Here is a 16,425-nt window from a genome sequence, read left to right as displayed (position 1 = left end):
ACTTTACACTAAACATACCAAAAAGCTTATTTATGAATCCTTCTGTTACTATTGACAAAATAAATTTGCACAAACCTACGTATACTGAATAGTAATACAATATACATTTAAACAGTTTGTGTGTATACAGAGAGTTGTATCGATTAAAACATACTTGAAAGGCTCGTGATGGCAATTGCACATTCTCAAGAGATAGATGAATTCATTTATTTATTCAAAAAAGTTTTGTGGGTTAGAGAAAATAAGAATGAAAATGTACATATCTTTAAAGCATAGTTAAAAATCACCTTAACGGAATCGATTAGACATCTTTCCCTAAGTAGTTATTTAACCCTGTTTTGATCGGAAATTTCCATCCAGAACCTTAGTATTAACAGTAGAATAAAAGATCCAAAAACAGAGAAAACAAAGTTCACCCACAGAATATTCTTACAAAAAACTTTTTTTATAACCCTAAAAACTTTATACTGTCTGTGAAGATTTTTGATCGCATCATGACTCAAGTTTTCCACCAACAAATAAACCTGTAATATAATAAGTATGCCAGTTGGCAGTTTGGCAAAGTTTTAGTAATTTACTTTCGCAATTCATGTTTGGAATCTTAAATAATTATCGAATTACCCACTGGAAATCAAGAAACATACTAATGCATATGAATTGCTTACCTATAAATCCTTCTACTTTAGTATGTAAATTATCTAATCCATAAAAAAACTTATGCTAAATATCAGGTCAAATAGTAATACTATTAAATTTATTTTAGAAGTGATCCTATTACACTTTACAATATAAAGTCCTAAATTTATCTTAAACATAAATATTATAGTTAATATAGTTGGTTTTAATGATTTTTAAAGTTTCTATGGATTAAAAAAACTACGGTTTATGAATATAATTCTTTTAAAAATAAATTTAGAAATTTAGATATGTTGTAAATAGTTAATTTTTCAAATTATAAATAAGGAATGGTTTAATATAAAATTAAAAATATTTAAATATATATTTGTTTATTACTTAATATTTATTTATAATTTTTAAGTATTTCAATTAAAAATAAAATATTATAGAATATAAAAAATTCATAATTTATAATAAAAATTAAAAACATTTATTCTAAATTACCTAAATTGTCTTCTAGCGAGAAACTGTTAAGTAAAATATCAAATTTTAACTTTTAAAATTTAAAACGACGACGTTTTAATTTTAGTCTTGATTTACATTGACTGAATTACCGTTCACATAAATGGAGGTTAAAAGTGCTCATTTCATACATGTTAATTTATTTGGATTGTATTCGATTTCTGAATTGTTTTTTAGAGTTTTGTTTAGTAGTATATCCCTAATATATATGACAGCATTTAATCCTGTGTTTTTCCCAGTAGGTTTTGTAACTTTGAATTGGTTAAAACTCCAATTTCTCCAAGAATACGTTCCAATTGTTTTTTGGCAATTAGATTATTTAGACCCGTAGATTATTTCTAAACTTTCCGTTAATGGTATTTTAGAAACTTCTAATATAGAAATAGTATCAACTAAATATCCAAAATTAGCAAATATAAATGATAAATTACTATGCAAATTTTTATTTTTCCATGAGCTCAACAGTTTTTTTTTTATTGCAGTAGAAACATTTAAATCTAAATTTGATATATTAAATTTATATTAAATAAAAACGGAAACTTCATAATAATACCAAAAATACAGAATATTTATACTTATTTGTATAACATTTAAAATAAATTAGCATCAACTTATTCGAAATAAAATGAAATGTATACATATGTAGAAGATTTTTCGATGTTAAAATTACATAAAAATATTTATTCTAATTAAAATCCGTTCCCTAATTATAAATAATAATTTATCATAGTTATCTGCCACAGATATCTTAAATAACTGCTGTTAAGATCCTTAACTGTACTATAGAAATACAGTACTTAACCTTAATAAGCGGTAACCTCGGATACTAACAACTTATACTTTAGAACTATATATACAATTATTTAAATATCTTTATTTAAATAAATTATATTATATCCATGGTGCACAGAAGTTTGTACACTAAAAATTTGCAAAATATGTATGTGTTGTAAATCACTAAAATGGTAAAAGTAAATGGTAAATAGGTGCTGTAAAATAATCTTTTACAACAACATTTTATTTCCAATCTGGTTATATCTGTATATTATAAAACGATAGTAATTCATAAAACCGTACAATTTTAACATGTGATATGAAGACACTTGTAAGTCGTTTTCTCGGTAATTTTGTTAAAATAAACTACTAAACAAATTGAATTGAGATTATATGAAAATACATTTTTTTAAATGCATATATCTTGTTACAACAGTAAATTATAATAATTAAAGTAGGTTTCATAATTTAATGCAGCAAACAACGAAAGTTTTGAAAAATATATAAATATAAATAAAATAAAACTCATATCCTTCAAGATGCGAAAAAAAAATTGTATTTTTAAAGTTATACTGACGCATATATTTTCTTATCTTTATCATTATAAATACACTTGTCTTATAATACATTTATACTATACGTGTAATAAATTAGGTAGGCACATTGTACTAACAAAATATTAACATATTGAAATAAATAAAATATAATATAGTGTTGAATAGTTTACTAAATCATAATTTACAAATCAATAAACACAATTTAATAATTTTGATATTATATTAACACAAAAAATAATTATAAATTATATTTCATGTTACGTATCATAAAAAAATATATCTACCTACTTAAACTGAATATATGAAAATTAATTCTTAATTTTTTTTTTAAAAAAAATACTTTCAAATTTAAATTATTTCAATAAAATAGGTTTTAAATAATTCTTTAAATTTTTTATTGTGAAGATGATCAAAAAAAAAAAAAAATGTTAAATTTTCCAAATCAATTTAATATAAATTGTGCAAAGCAAAAGAAACAAAGGTATTTTTTGTAATAATTAGATAAAAGTTTTTTGTATTTGACTGTGTAATCTATTATTTGATGTTTGTTTTAATTGTTTTGATCTAAAAATATACTAAAAAAAACACATTTTTCACGGTATACTCTGACCTGACTTAGTGGATTAGTATTGTTCCAACCCTTATGCAATATAAACTCAATAAAGTTTCATTACATGTACCGTGGCGTTTAAAATGTCTTTGTTATTAATGGTGCAGTAAATTCAAAATTTACACTACAGGAAATTCACAGTCGCGTCAATTTCTGTATAAGAACTTTTGGTAATTTGTTAAACGTGATATACACATTTAGGAAAATCCCTAGATTATGAATAATTAATATTCTCGCCTTTCCGTAGCAGATAAGGGTCCTGGAGAAAACTCTGGGTTACTAGGATAGTTTAGAATAGGGTGGAAGAATTACACGAAAGGTAGAGCGGGTGTGACGATATTGTTCATAATATATAAAATTACTAAAATAATCCTTAAGAATTATGTCCAGGTCGAAGGATTTCAGTTGTTGTTCGATAAGTCTTTGAAAAAGCAAATCATATCATTAAAAACATAAACAATAAACATTTTAAATTTTGAAATTAAAATACGACTTACTACTGAGGTGCGTTTGAATAATAATAACATTTTATTCAAAAGTTTCTTGATAAAAATGTAATGTTTCTATATAATGTTAAGTTTTAATAATATCTGACTTATAAATTTTTGATTGTAAATCTTAAAGTGTAATTAACGAATATACATCCTAAACACTACTAGATTTTTATTATTGTTATGTATATGCATAATCTATAAATTAACCCAACACTTTTTGAGTTGTATTATTTATCACATTCAGTTATAAGCCTAAACCAATAATTAAATACAAACTGTATTTAAATATATGGTAAGTATTTAAAATCAATTATTTTAATATTTTTTATTTGTTTAAGTATTTATTTATGATTAAAATAATTGATTACATTTAAAAACATTTTTTTTCTATGGTCTGGAAAGTCAATAGAATTATTTTCTTGACATTCAGTGAATTTTAAAAGTAATACTATGTATCATTCGTTTTTTTCTTGATGTTCAATTTGTTTTTAATTTACTTAAATAGTATACTAAATTAATAAGTGTATTATTACTAATTACATAGGTACAAAACCGTAAAGTCCAAATGAAATATTATAATTGAATTTGGATATAGTGCGGAGTTGCGTTATGAATTCGCATTGATTTATAAGCGATTAATTACATTATTAAAAAGTTTCAAACTTTATAAAAATCTAAAAGTAATGAGATATTGTTTATAAAATGCAGTTTAATTAGTAAACTATGACAAATCTAGCATTTTTTAAAATTTTTTTTTTATTAAAAATATTATTAAAATCTATACAACATTTCTGTACAGATTACAATGTGAATGTACAATAAGTAATTTTGATATAACGTTTACATAGCGAGACTGACAGAATAAGGGAGGGTACTCAGTAGTGTCACCAGACAGATTAAATTAGGAGATCTCTAGGCATTCAGATTTTATTTACAAACTCATCTTATGTTCATATATGGTATATTAATTTCTTCTTTACCACTAGTAAAATATTATAGGTATTAAAGCCTCATTCTTACAATTAAATAAAGTACACTATATCGAAGATAAACATTATCTATAACCTTCTTAGTATGATTTAAACTAACATTTTTGCATTAATAACATGCTTCCATTTGTATTTCCTATTAATTTTCTTAGATTATATATGTAATAATTATGTTAAATAGTACCGAAAATATCGAAAAATTAATTATATTGATATTTGCAACTTAAGTATTTGGTATACTTTTATACGTATTAATATATTATTTTTCATTGATTGTTATACTTGTATGGGTTGATTATAATAATTATAATAGAATAACTTTTAAGATTAAATATTTTTCCATTATAATATTAGCGATTTGGTTAAAAAAAAAAATATATATATATATATATTTGCTACAACCAAATATTATTTAATGACTATATTCAAATATGTTGAAAAAATAAATAACTTTATTTACATATTTATTTGTATTTCAAGTTTTCTGGTTTTGACATACGTGCTTTTCAGAATTATACTAACCTTTTACTCAAATTATAAAAAATGTTGATTTGTAAACATACAGCGTTTTGACTATCCTAAATTTAACGTTTACCTCATTTCAAATCTTCGATTTACAGGTGGTGACGTCTGGGTATTGTCAATCAAAAATGTAAAGTTTAATGATTCTGGAGTATACGCTTGTGAAGTAAATAGTGATCCGGTAGTTAGATCATTCCACTCACTTTCAGGTTGGTTAGATTTACAAAAATAACTTGTCTATTACACATTGATAATACTGTAAAAAATAAGATTTTAATAAAGTAATATAATAATTGATTCAATAGTGTTGTCGGGTAATCTTGAACCACCACCGCTCGATAATAGTACGGCAGTGTATTACGGCAGTGATGATGAAACCAAACCGATTGACATTAAGAACCACAATTATACAGACTGTTGTGTGGCGAGAAATGTGAGCTCAAGTTGTTTAGGTTTTTGCAACATACAGAGTATACTGGAGGGAACCACTGGACAAGACCCAGAGAATTGTGAACCAGACTTTAAGTCCATTGTGAAATGCATGGCAGGTTAGCACGACGCATTACTTCTCTGTTTTTATTTTGCCTGTTCTTCCACTTTATTCTTTCCCTCGTGCCCAGTCCTTTAAACGATCTTTGTACTATTTTCATTGTATTGTTATTTTATTACAGACGGTAGAAATCATGTCCCTTGTTGTGTGCAAGAAGGTATTCCCGACATATGCCAAGATGTTTGCCAAGGAGAGTACACCCCAATCACGGATAATATAAAAACCATGGTTTCATGTTCTCCGTACACCGAACAGACATTGGCATGCATCGTAGAGGGGATAGGTAAACATTATTGATTAACATAACAGTTTTGGACAGAAAAACGATGATGTATAAAAAAAAAAAAATCAAATCTAAAACTTAACTTTTTTGTAACTGTGTGTTTATACGAAACGCACGATATTCTATAGTTCTAAATGTAAAATATTATATTATAAAAAATGTAACTCTGCATTTTAGAAATTTTACCTAGTCACCCAGAAGATGTGGATGTGGAAGTAAACAGTAGTTCTATGATATTAGTGACGTGGAACAAACCGTCTGCGAACTCAGCATCGGTCAACGAATATATAGTCAATGTAACCATGCTTAAATCGTTTGATGGTCAAACAACAAACCATTCCATACAAGTTAAGGTATAAAACAATATTACTACCATCCACTAAAATTTAAATACTTAACAATTTTTTATTATTAAATTACACGTTTCTCTTCGAAACTGAGATGTTGCTCACGTAACGGTCCATATTTATGTGTTTTCATAATTCAAAACGTGTACTACAGTTGTAATACTCTAGGGTTCGGATGTATATAAAGGGTACGAGGATAAATTATTTTTTGGTTACCCTACTCTTCGTGACTCTCGTCTTCATATACTTTATTTCTGAAAATTGTGGATAACTTCGTAAGTGCCTCAATCCATGCAACTACCTACAGTTAATGGTGAGGGTGCACTGTTTACCTTTTATGACTACTATATCACCCTCACCTATTTCAAATAACACTAGAAATAAGAATAAATAATAATATATTAAATAAATATAATAAGAGTGAAAAGTTCAAATGCATAAACGGTAATATATTCACATAGGCTACGTAGTCCAATGGATCGATATTTTTAAATTATTCTGAACGCACTCAAGGAAAGATGAAGTTAAGGAATTTTATATGAAAACGTCACGAATGCCGAAGTTCCTTGCGTGATATTGACGTGATAAAGTAACTTCTGTTCTAAAATAGAAAATGTTATAATTTTTTGTTTAAAAATAAACGAATAATTAAATTCGTTATACTTTTTAATTTATATTTTTCAATTGATCAATTTTCTGTCATTCTATAAAATACCATGGTTTTTAGATTTTTTTTCAATCGATAAAATATGAATCAATATCATGAAATACCTACATTCTATCCCATTTAATATTATTAATATAAATACTCAGGGGCAGATTTAAGGTACTGTGAACAATGCGGCCGCATAGTGCGGCAAAATTATGTTGAGTATTTATTTTGATTTTATAAAATTAGGTACATAATTTTTAAAATTTTATCTATTACTTCAAAATATTTAAATTGTGGATTTTGTATTCATTTATTTTCAGCAAACTAATATTTATATTTTCCCAGGAACTCGTCTACAACAACAACGATTGTATTTTATTATAGCTTATCTTATCGTTTATGAAATGTCTCGTAATACTATAATAAAAATCTATAAAAAGAAAAAAAAAATTCGCCATGACAAAACTCGAGATGGACAAGTAGAAATATCAGCGAAAGATAATTTTAGAATTAACAAATTCTATGTTATACTTGATAGATTAGCTACTGAATTGAGTAATAGACGAAAAGCATATGAATCATTCTGCATACCGTTTGATTTCTTTACTAAACTTCATAAATTGGATAGCTCTGGAATAATGGTTAAGCAAATGAGTTATGTTGCATTTACAAATCAGACTTAGAATAAAATTAATTTATTAATGAACTACTACATTTTCGTACTCATCAAATTATAAGATTTAATGAAAATAAAATTACACCATTATTACTATTGCTTGCAGCGGCGGAGCTACATATAGATAAAGATGTAATTTCACACGGGCTTCGGCATAAGAGGGGCCTCGAACGATTTAACTTAAAAAAGTTATAAACATTAAAATTTAAAAAATTTAACTAAAAACCTCATAAAAGTTTATTTTTAGTTTTAGCTTTCCATTTATTTTTGTAAGTAAACCATTGCATAATTAGTTATGGAGGTTCAGAATAATAGTAATCTAGCATGATCATTATTAGATCTTAGTATAATATGAAGATAGGTTTTTAAGCATTTATTCGTTTTAAATAAAATATCCTAGAAAAAAAAGAAGTTATAATTATACTAATGCAGAATAATAATTTTATAACATGAATAAATTATCTTAATATTAATAAAATTTAAAATTTAATAAAATAATTTATATCCTACTGACATTTAATTCGGCAGAATCAACTAATCAAATCGAATCTTTTAGAACATTATTTGCTTTTGAGCTCGAAACATTATCCAATGTTTTTGATATAACTAAATTGTTAGTCGTTGAAAATAATAATCTTATGACAAACATCCCGAAATTATTAAAGGCATTTTATTAATTTCTTACTTTACCAGTAACTGTAGTCAATGCTGAGAGATCGTTTTCAAAGCTGAAGTCAATAAAAAACTACCTCAGGAACACAATGTCTCAAACACGTCTAAGTGGTTTGGCCATGATATCTATTGAAAACAAACATGCAAATAAATCAAATATGTCGGCATTGATCAATACTTTTGCATAAAACTAGAGCCAAAAATAAATATTCACAACTTAATTTCAATATTTCCCTATTTATAAACATATTATTAATAATATAGATATATGTATTAAAGAATAAAGATGTTACGTAAAAAAAAAAATTCTTTGTTTTTTTTTTTAAGTTTTGGCTTAGAAATTCGCCACGAAAATTTTTTACACAGGCCTCCAAGAATCTAGTTCTACCACTGATTGTTTGTAATTTATGAACGTAATATAAGGATCTATATCCAAATATTGAAATTGCCCTTCGAATATTTGTATCAACACCAGCTACTAATTGTACTGCCGAACAAGGGCGTACCCAAAGGGGGATATTTTGGGTCCGCCCCCCCTCCCCATTGAAATTTCTCCATACTCAACGATTTAATAGTAAATAGTATAATAAAAGTATATAGTGTATTTTAATTTCCCATTATCAGATAAAATAAAAATTTTGGACTCCCCCCCCCATAAAAAATTCCTGGGTACGCTCCTACAGCCAAACGTTCGTTTTCGGTGTTAAAAAGAATGAAAAATTATTTACGATCATCTATGTCGTAAGAATGATTAAATTGCTTGACCATATTAACTATAGAAAGTGATTTAACGTCATAATTAGCGTATGAAGACATTATTGATGACTTCTCAATAATTAAACCTAGAAAAAAACCTATGTAACTGCAAAAATTAACTATGAATTAAAAATTTAAATATTAAAATTAAATTAAATTTATTAAATTAATTTAAATAATTAATTATTTTTATTATATTAATTAAATTATGTTTTTCTTATAAATATTGTTACTTTAAAAAAATAAATAAAAGATGTTGTATTTGAATCAGAATTTGTTTTAGTTTAAAAATAATTTCATATTAGATATTGAAAAATTAATTTATTTGAGGGTATTTTATTAAATAGGAGATTAAAAGTTTTTTTTGGATAGAGGCGAAAAATTTAATTTGGAATAGGGGCGAAAAATTATTAAATCCGCTCCTGTAAATACTCGTATATTTATTAATTTAAATTGAAATTTAAAAATAGGTTTTCAACGAATAAGTTAAATTAAATTAATAAATTAATAAGCTTTTGAATATTCCCTATATTTATACGTTTTACTTTTTTTAACACCAAAAGGTATAAAAAATAAAATATATTATCATGGTGAAATCTAATTTAATTTTTAAACAGTTATTATGATTGTTAATTATATCACTTATGTTTTAATGTATATACTCAAATACTTTAGCGATTTCATTATTTGTGTTAGTTAATATTTATTATAAAGTTTTTTATTTGAATGAATCATGGTAAGTTTTGATTTTTTTCCAGGCACTTGGAACGGATTCTAAAGTGAAGATTGATCAACTTACTCCTTATACAATGTACGAAGTAACCGTAGTGGCCATCAATAAGCATGGTTCTAGTCTTCCTTCGTCAGCAATACGTTTTCTTACGTTGAATACTGACCAAAAGACATCACGCAGAACAAATATAGATGATTCGAAGCTACCTCCTTTGCCTGATATACGATCTTGTTGCATAAAAAAAGGCGTTACACATTCAGCGTAAGTAAATAATTTAGTGATAATTTTTTATTCAAATATACCTACTATCAATTAACTATGAGATATAATACATTTTTAACATACTATTATTTTTATTATTACATTATTAATTTTTAGTTTGATAATTGAAATTCCAATGGAAGTTATATTATAGTTCGCCAATATTTTAATTAGAATTGTAAATACTTAAAGGTTTGATAATCTTCCGTAGGTGCTTAGATAAATTATGTGATCCATCGCGTTCTGACGAAGCTGAGGTCACAGATTTGATGATATGTGCTCCGTGGGCATCTCAGACATTCAGCTGTCTAACAAATGGTATCGATCATACCCCGTGTTGCCGAGCAAGAGGTTTACCACCATTATGTCAAACCTTATGTGCTGGCAATATGACACAAATCGATTTCAGTTACTTCAAGTAAACTCTAAATAATTTAATGTCAATAAAAACAATATAACTAGATAGGTACGATTTTATATTTATTTCAGATGTTTACGATTTATGGATGACTACAGAAGTTGTCTCTTTCAAGGATACGGTATAGTTCCATCTGCTCCGAGAACTTTCCGTGTTTTTAACGTGGACGTTAACTTTGCTATACTCCATTGGGAACCACCAAAGGATTTGGCTGATACAGTGACACATTATAATGTGTTTTATAGACTGGTGGATGATGAATACGATTCTATAGTTAATGTACACTCTCCGTTTATTTTGGAACATTTGAAGCCTAATACATTATATGAAGTTTTTGTGGAAGCAGTTAATGAACACGGTGCTGGAAAGCCCTCATATAGAATTGTTTTTCCAACTAAAAGCCAGGTATTTATGAGTTTTATTTATATTAGTAATAGTATTAAAATTGATTTTATTCCCAGGCAGACGAAGGATAGTATTATAATACTTTACATACTCGCCGTACTACAATATTTCTTTTACAAAAGATTATAAATCGAATTATGTTTCTTGTTTAAATTAGTTATTAAATAATTATGTTGGTCGAATGTCTCATTATACGCACACTTAATGCGTTGTCGCGAACAAATTATTTTAGAAAATGTTCCCGTTATTTTAAAAAAATAAAAGAACAAATTTTTCATGTAATTTATAAACAATTTTTACACATTTTGTAAATCTAATTTACGAAAAGAAGTATTAACAATTATTTTAAAGTTAATTTATAAAATGTATAAAAAACTGTTAACAAATAAAAATAATATCATCATTATAATTATAATAATAATAATATAATATAATATTATTATAATTTTTGGTTACATTTCTCTTATGTTATATTTAAATAAAAAAACATTGATTTTCTTTGATATAATGCCTTGTAAAAAATGATATTAACGAAATAATATCAATAATATCACCTATACAGTACGTAGTCGTATGTTACATTCTGGATGTATTTTTTTTAAAATTATTTAGAATGTAAAAATAAAATTGATATATTTTTCTAGAAATGTACCGAAGTTGACCTTAAAGTAATTTTCATTAAATTAATTTAACTGATAAAAATAATTTTACCGTCAAAATCAGTTTAAATTACCGATGAATAATGTAGAAAAGAATCATTAATTATTTTATTTTATTTTATTTTGCTTTATAACCAAGACAAACGGATTTTGTTTATAGATGTTTTTGTTAGACTGTTTTTTAAATCTTCTTGTTTCTATTATATTGTCTATCTTATATGACGATAAATGAATATTCTGTTAGAAAAGTCTCACTAATAACTAATAATAATTTTTATAGTTATATTAAATAACGATTATTTTAGTCATATTTATACTAGAAGAAATCATTGAAAATATGAGAAAATTAGATATCAAATTTAAAAATGAGATTTTATACTTGAACGCATGTGTATTTAGTAATTCGTGTAAAACATTAGAATATTTATTGCCGTCTGACTTCATTCTACTGTACTGCGATTGTTTATACGTTAATATAATATATCGTCTTCCCTTAACACGTAATACAACATCCGAATACAATTATAATCAGAAAATGTTACCGAATGCTTAACCGTTATACATAGGTCTATTACTAGGACTCGGATTTATATGTATTGAAAAAACCAATATAAGTTAATATATATGTAATAACAAATCATTTTATATGTGAAAATTAAATGAAAATATGGTACATAAAAAAATTAAAAATCGCTTTATAAATGACAAAAAATGAAAATAAAAAAATCAAGACGCTTGAATTGAAATTATTATGAAATTGAACCTTGATTTTGATAAAAATGAAATACCATACTCGTCCGTGAAGTTGGCCCCCCCCCACTTTGTCCTATCGAATTCAAACCTTTACCAATATTTTGGAACTAATTTGGAACTATTTGGAACCAAGTTTTCAGAATTTGGAACTTCACCCTTTTCCCGTAAAAAAAAGATTTTAGGTTGGAGGGGAATAACTTCTCGCAGCTCCCCTCACTTTGTCCTATCGACTTCAAACCTTCACCAATATTTTGAATCTTATTTGAAATTAATTAGAATCTAGTTTTCCGAAACATCTATAATTAATATAGGCTACAGATTTAAAAACAAATAGTAATAATAAATTAAAATTGTGAGATTTAAAATTAGTTAATGCTTAAAAAAGGAAAATTAGTTATCTAAAAGAAAACAAATCTAAAAATTGCAAAATTGAAATTTCAAAATTATATTTCTTAGTACATACTTAAAATATTATTTTTAGAAATCTGTTTTTCAATTTGGTAAAAAAATTAATTTGCATTACTAGTATCTATAAATGTTATATAATACCATAGAACATTTTAAAATATATCTTTATGATTAGCAGACAATTTTATTTTACCATTGAAATATAATATTTAAACTCCGGACCATATGTGCCCTTTGTATATTGCTATGCTCATAGGAGGGAGATTTCGGAGTATCTAAAATTAACATTTTGAAACTAGGAAGCATAATTTTTGTAGTTGTCAAATTTTGCTATCCATGTAAATATTTACAACATATAAATAACTATTAGCAACTTAAAAAAGTTATATCCTTCACCCAGGCATTATCAATTCAATGAGAACAATTTTATGGTTCTTCGTAGCTTTATATGGCATTAAAATTTAACATTACTATTTTAAACTGCCAATATAATTAGAAATTTACGAAAAGTGTATTTAAACTAACTAAATATCTATGAACGTATAAAAATATAACAGTAAATATACTTTAATATTTTCGAACACAAACTACATTGTATAAGATAAAATTAATATAAATCATATTATTATTGGTTTTCCTTATCTTGTCATATAATTTGATGATTGAGTTTGAAATATTAAATCATCAATTTAAAAATGACTATAATAATTGAGGAAAGACAATAAATAGGAATTTTTGAAATTAAAATAATCAGGGCTGGAAGATAAGATAATATTACATTTTTACTTGTTGATTTCATTGCTAGAATTGCTGAAACGATGGTTAATTTCAATAAAAAATCTAATATTCTTGTAAAATTTTCATGTGTTTATACCAATTGGCAAGTTCCTAATATGGTGGCAATAAAAAGTTATCTAGTACGCAGTATTTTCAAAATTATAAAAATACGTTTGATTTTTCACAAATAACGACTTATGGCTAAACGACAACAACTGGCCCTTTGGGATGCTTTTTAATTAGACAGGATCAAATTTCCACCTTGTCGCCGCCCCCAAATGACGCCACTGATGGTAATTATAACTGATTAGTTTCTATATTGAAATATTTTTTATATCCGAGTAAACATTTAACATATTTAAATGTCATGTACAAATGTAAAATACATTTACTTGATTATCCGAAGCCAAAATCGTTTTATTTAGTGTTTAATATTCAGATTTAGTAAAAATTTTACCAAATTGGAGTCACCTTCTCCAATATGGTAAAATGTTTACTCGGATATATAAATATTTCAATCTAAAAATTAATAGGTTATCTATTATAATCTATTAAATAATCTCTTATTTCGAGAAAATGGTGAAGTTCCAAATTATGAAAACTTGGTTTCAAATAGTTCCAAATTAGTACCAAAATATTGGTGAAGGTTTGAAGTTGATAGGACAAAGTGGGGGGAGCTGCGAGAAGTTATTCCCCTCCAACCTAAAATCTTTTTTTACGGGAAAAGGGTGAAGTTCCAAATTATTAAAAGTTGGTTCCAAATAGTTCCAAATTAGTACCAAAATATTGGTAAAGGTTCGAATTCGATAAGACAAAGGGGGGGGGGGGGGGCCAAATTCACGGACGTACACCATACACATGTTCAAATTTTCAAAGTTAAATTATCTACGTAACATAGATTTGTACTCACTAAAGAAGGGCTCGACTTCAAGAGAGGTAATAGGTACAAATTTTATATTTCCACTATCCATAGGAATGAGCTCATTCTACAATATTACCCCATTCATTCCGCAATGTATATCTCTAATTAATTTTAGACAGTTTGAATCAGTATTTTTGTTTAATACACTGTTCATTTTTTCTTTTACTGTAACTTCCAATGGTTTTTTACTCGTTCTATGCATTTTACTGTTTCTTCTACGAATCCTAAACTTTGATCTAAAATCATTTTTCTTGTCGAACATAATGAAATATCGAAATATCGAACATATAACAATCGTAGATTAAAATCAATAAATGGTATTATTTTGTTTACGTATTTTTCGAAACATTGTCTGTATTGAGTTATTAATAAATCGTAAATGGTCGAAATATGTAATAAAAAATGAAATTATTGAGAAATATGTAAAAATATATGAAATAAAATTTAGTTAATTTCATTGGAAATCTATTGAAACGAATTTATCAATTACCTATTTAAATTAATTAATCAAGTCACGGTAAAAATATGTATTTACATATAAATCCGAGCCCTATTTATTACAACCATATGGTTAATATGTCAATTAATACGTTTGTATTTTCATAGAGTTTTTGTTCTCTATAAACCTGTTTGTGTGACACAAATACAATATTTTCTCTAGACTTGTCGTCCACAATCCAGAGTATAACGTGAGATATGTTCCAGGCCTTAATATATTAGTAGGGTATTGCTCTTCTTACCGATTCTTCGTTAATACTTTGCGTTTGACAATTTAACACAACATTTTATCACAGATTTTTCTTTTTATAAAAGCTTTCAGATTTTTAAAATGAGTTCAGGTTTTTTTTTTTCATAGTTTCCGACGTCCGGAAACCCTCCCTCCTCCCTCCAAATGTACGTGACTCAAAGAAAACTCTCTTAATACCCTCCATTAAACCCTGTCCTGTTATCACGTCACTATATTTTGTAATAATTCTCTCAACGGGCATACGACAGTTACATTCTCTGTCTTCGTGTACAGATCGTTAACGACCGGGAACTGACCACGTCGCCATACAATCTGACCGACTGTTGCGTCAACATCAAACTACGGCAAATGTGCATGCCCCTGTGCTCGTTCGACGCCAACATGACGGACGTCAGAAATTTAGCTCCATTCTGCGGTGCCGAGCTCCACAAGCTCATCAAGTGTGGCGCAGGAGGTCGCAACCATGGAGCCTGTTGCACCCGTCGCGGGGTGCCGGGTATGTGTACGCCATTGTGTTCCGGTGTCGTACCCGACTCTCTGTTGAGCGTGGCGGTCAACTGTGCTTCGTTCATCGGCAACGTCGTTCAATGTTTCGAAGAAGGTATGTTTTTTCTAGTTTCCCCCCCCCCCCCTGAGAAATAGCATTCGTATTTCGTCAACGTTTCTGTCAATCATTCATAACAATTAGGTACAATGTATTACGTTTAAACGCTAAATATTTTAACAAAAAGGAAAAAATAAAGTCGTGCATATAAATCGTAGTACTTTTTGCGAGACATTTATTGAACAATGCCATGTAGTATAATATACATGGACGTGTAAATGATAAACATAATTAAATCGTGTTATTTAATGATTTGATCAATATTATTTTCATTTGTTTCAACAGTCATAAACATATTTTTGTATTCACTCGTACTATGTTAAATATATTTTTTTCTGGGAATGTTAAAAACTAATTGCGAATTAAAAATCCAGTGTATTTTAAAGTGATCAAATAAATAAAGTATTCAACAGTTACCTATCTAACTCTTATATTTAAATATGATAATTTTAAAAGGGCGAGACTTTTAGATCGGGTGAATTAGAGATAGGTATTGCTATATAGGTAATTTAAACTTAAAACCAATGTACTGTTGATTTTGAAAAAATGATGTTCAGTGAAAGAGGTCCACCCGACCTCTATAAATATAAACTGATTCACCCAATCAGTTTATAGATATAAATATGGTTGATATAATTTTTTAATATGGTAGAACTTTTAATGTTCTAGTTTTTGCAAAATGAAAAGCGTCTAAAATTTGAAAAAATTGAAAATT

At 26.7% G+C, this 16,425-nt stretch overlaps 1 protein-coding gene across 3 annotated transcripts in view; it reads left to right on the top strand.

Annotated features, from left to right (window-relative positions):
• LOC112682832 (Ig-like and fibronectin type-III domain-containing protein 2) overlaps positions 1-16,425 on the top strand; it is a 93,471-nt gene that overhangs the window by 61,105 nt on the left and 15,941 nt on the right. For all 3 annotated transcript variants that reach the window (XM_025553581.1, XM_025553582.1, XM_025553583.1), the window contains 8 exons: positions 5,185-5,295; positions 5,392-5,634; positions 5,758-5,919; positions 6,097-6,272; positions 9,781-10,016; positions 10,228-10,434; positions 10,506-10,839; positions 15,380-15,707. In XM_025553581.1, coding sequence (XP_025409366.1) covers positions 5,185-5,295; positions 5,392-5,634; positions 5,758-5,919; positions 6,097-6,272; positions 9,781-10,016; positions 10,228-10,434; positions 10,506-10,839; positions 15,380-15,707 — 1,797 coding nt within the window. The remainder of the gene's footprint in view (positions 1-5,184; positions 5,296-5,391; positions 5,635-5,757; positions 5,920-6,096; positions 6,273-9,780; positions 10,017-10,227; positions 10,435-10,505; positions 10,840-15,379; positions 15,708-16,425) is intronic.

Source organism: Sipha flava, unplaced genomic scaffold (genome assembly GCF_003268045.1).
Source record: "Sipha flava isolate LNK unplaced genomic scaffold, YSA_version1 212_pilon_pilon, whole genome shotgun sequence".
Classification (NCBI taxonomy): domain Eukaryota; kingdom Metazoa; phylum Arthropoda; class Insecta; order Hemiptera; family Aphididae; genus Sipha; species Sipha flava.
The sequence above is the reverse complement of the archived record's forward strand: the minus strand, read 5'-3'. Positions and strand labels throughout refer to the sequence as shown.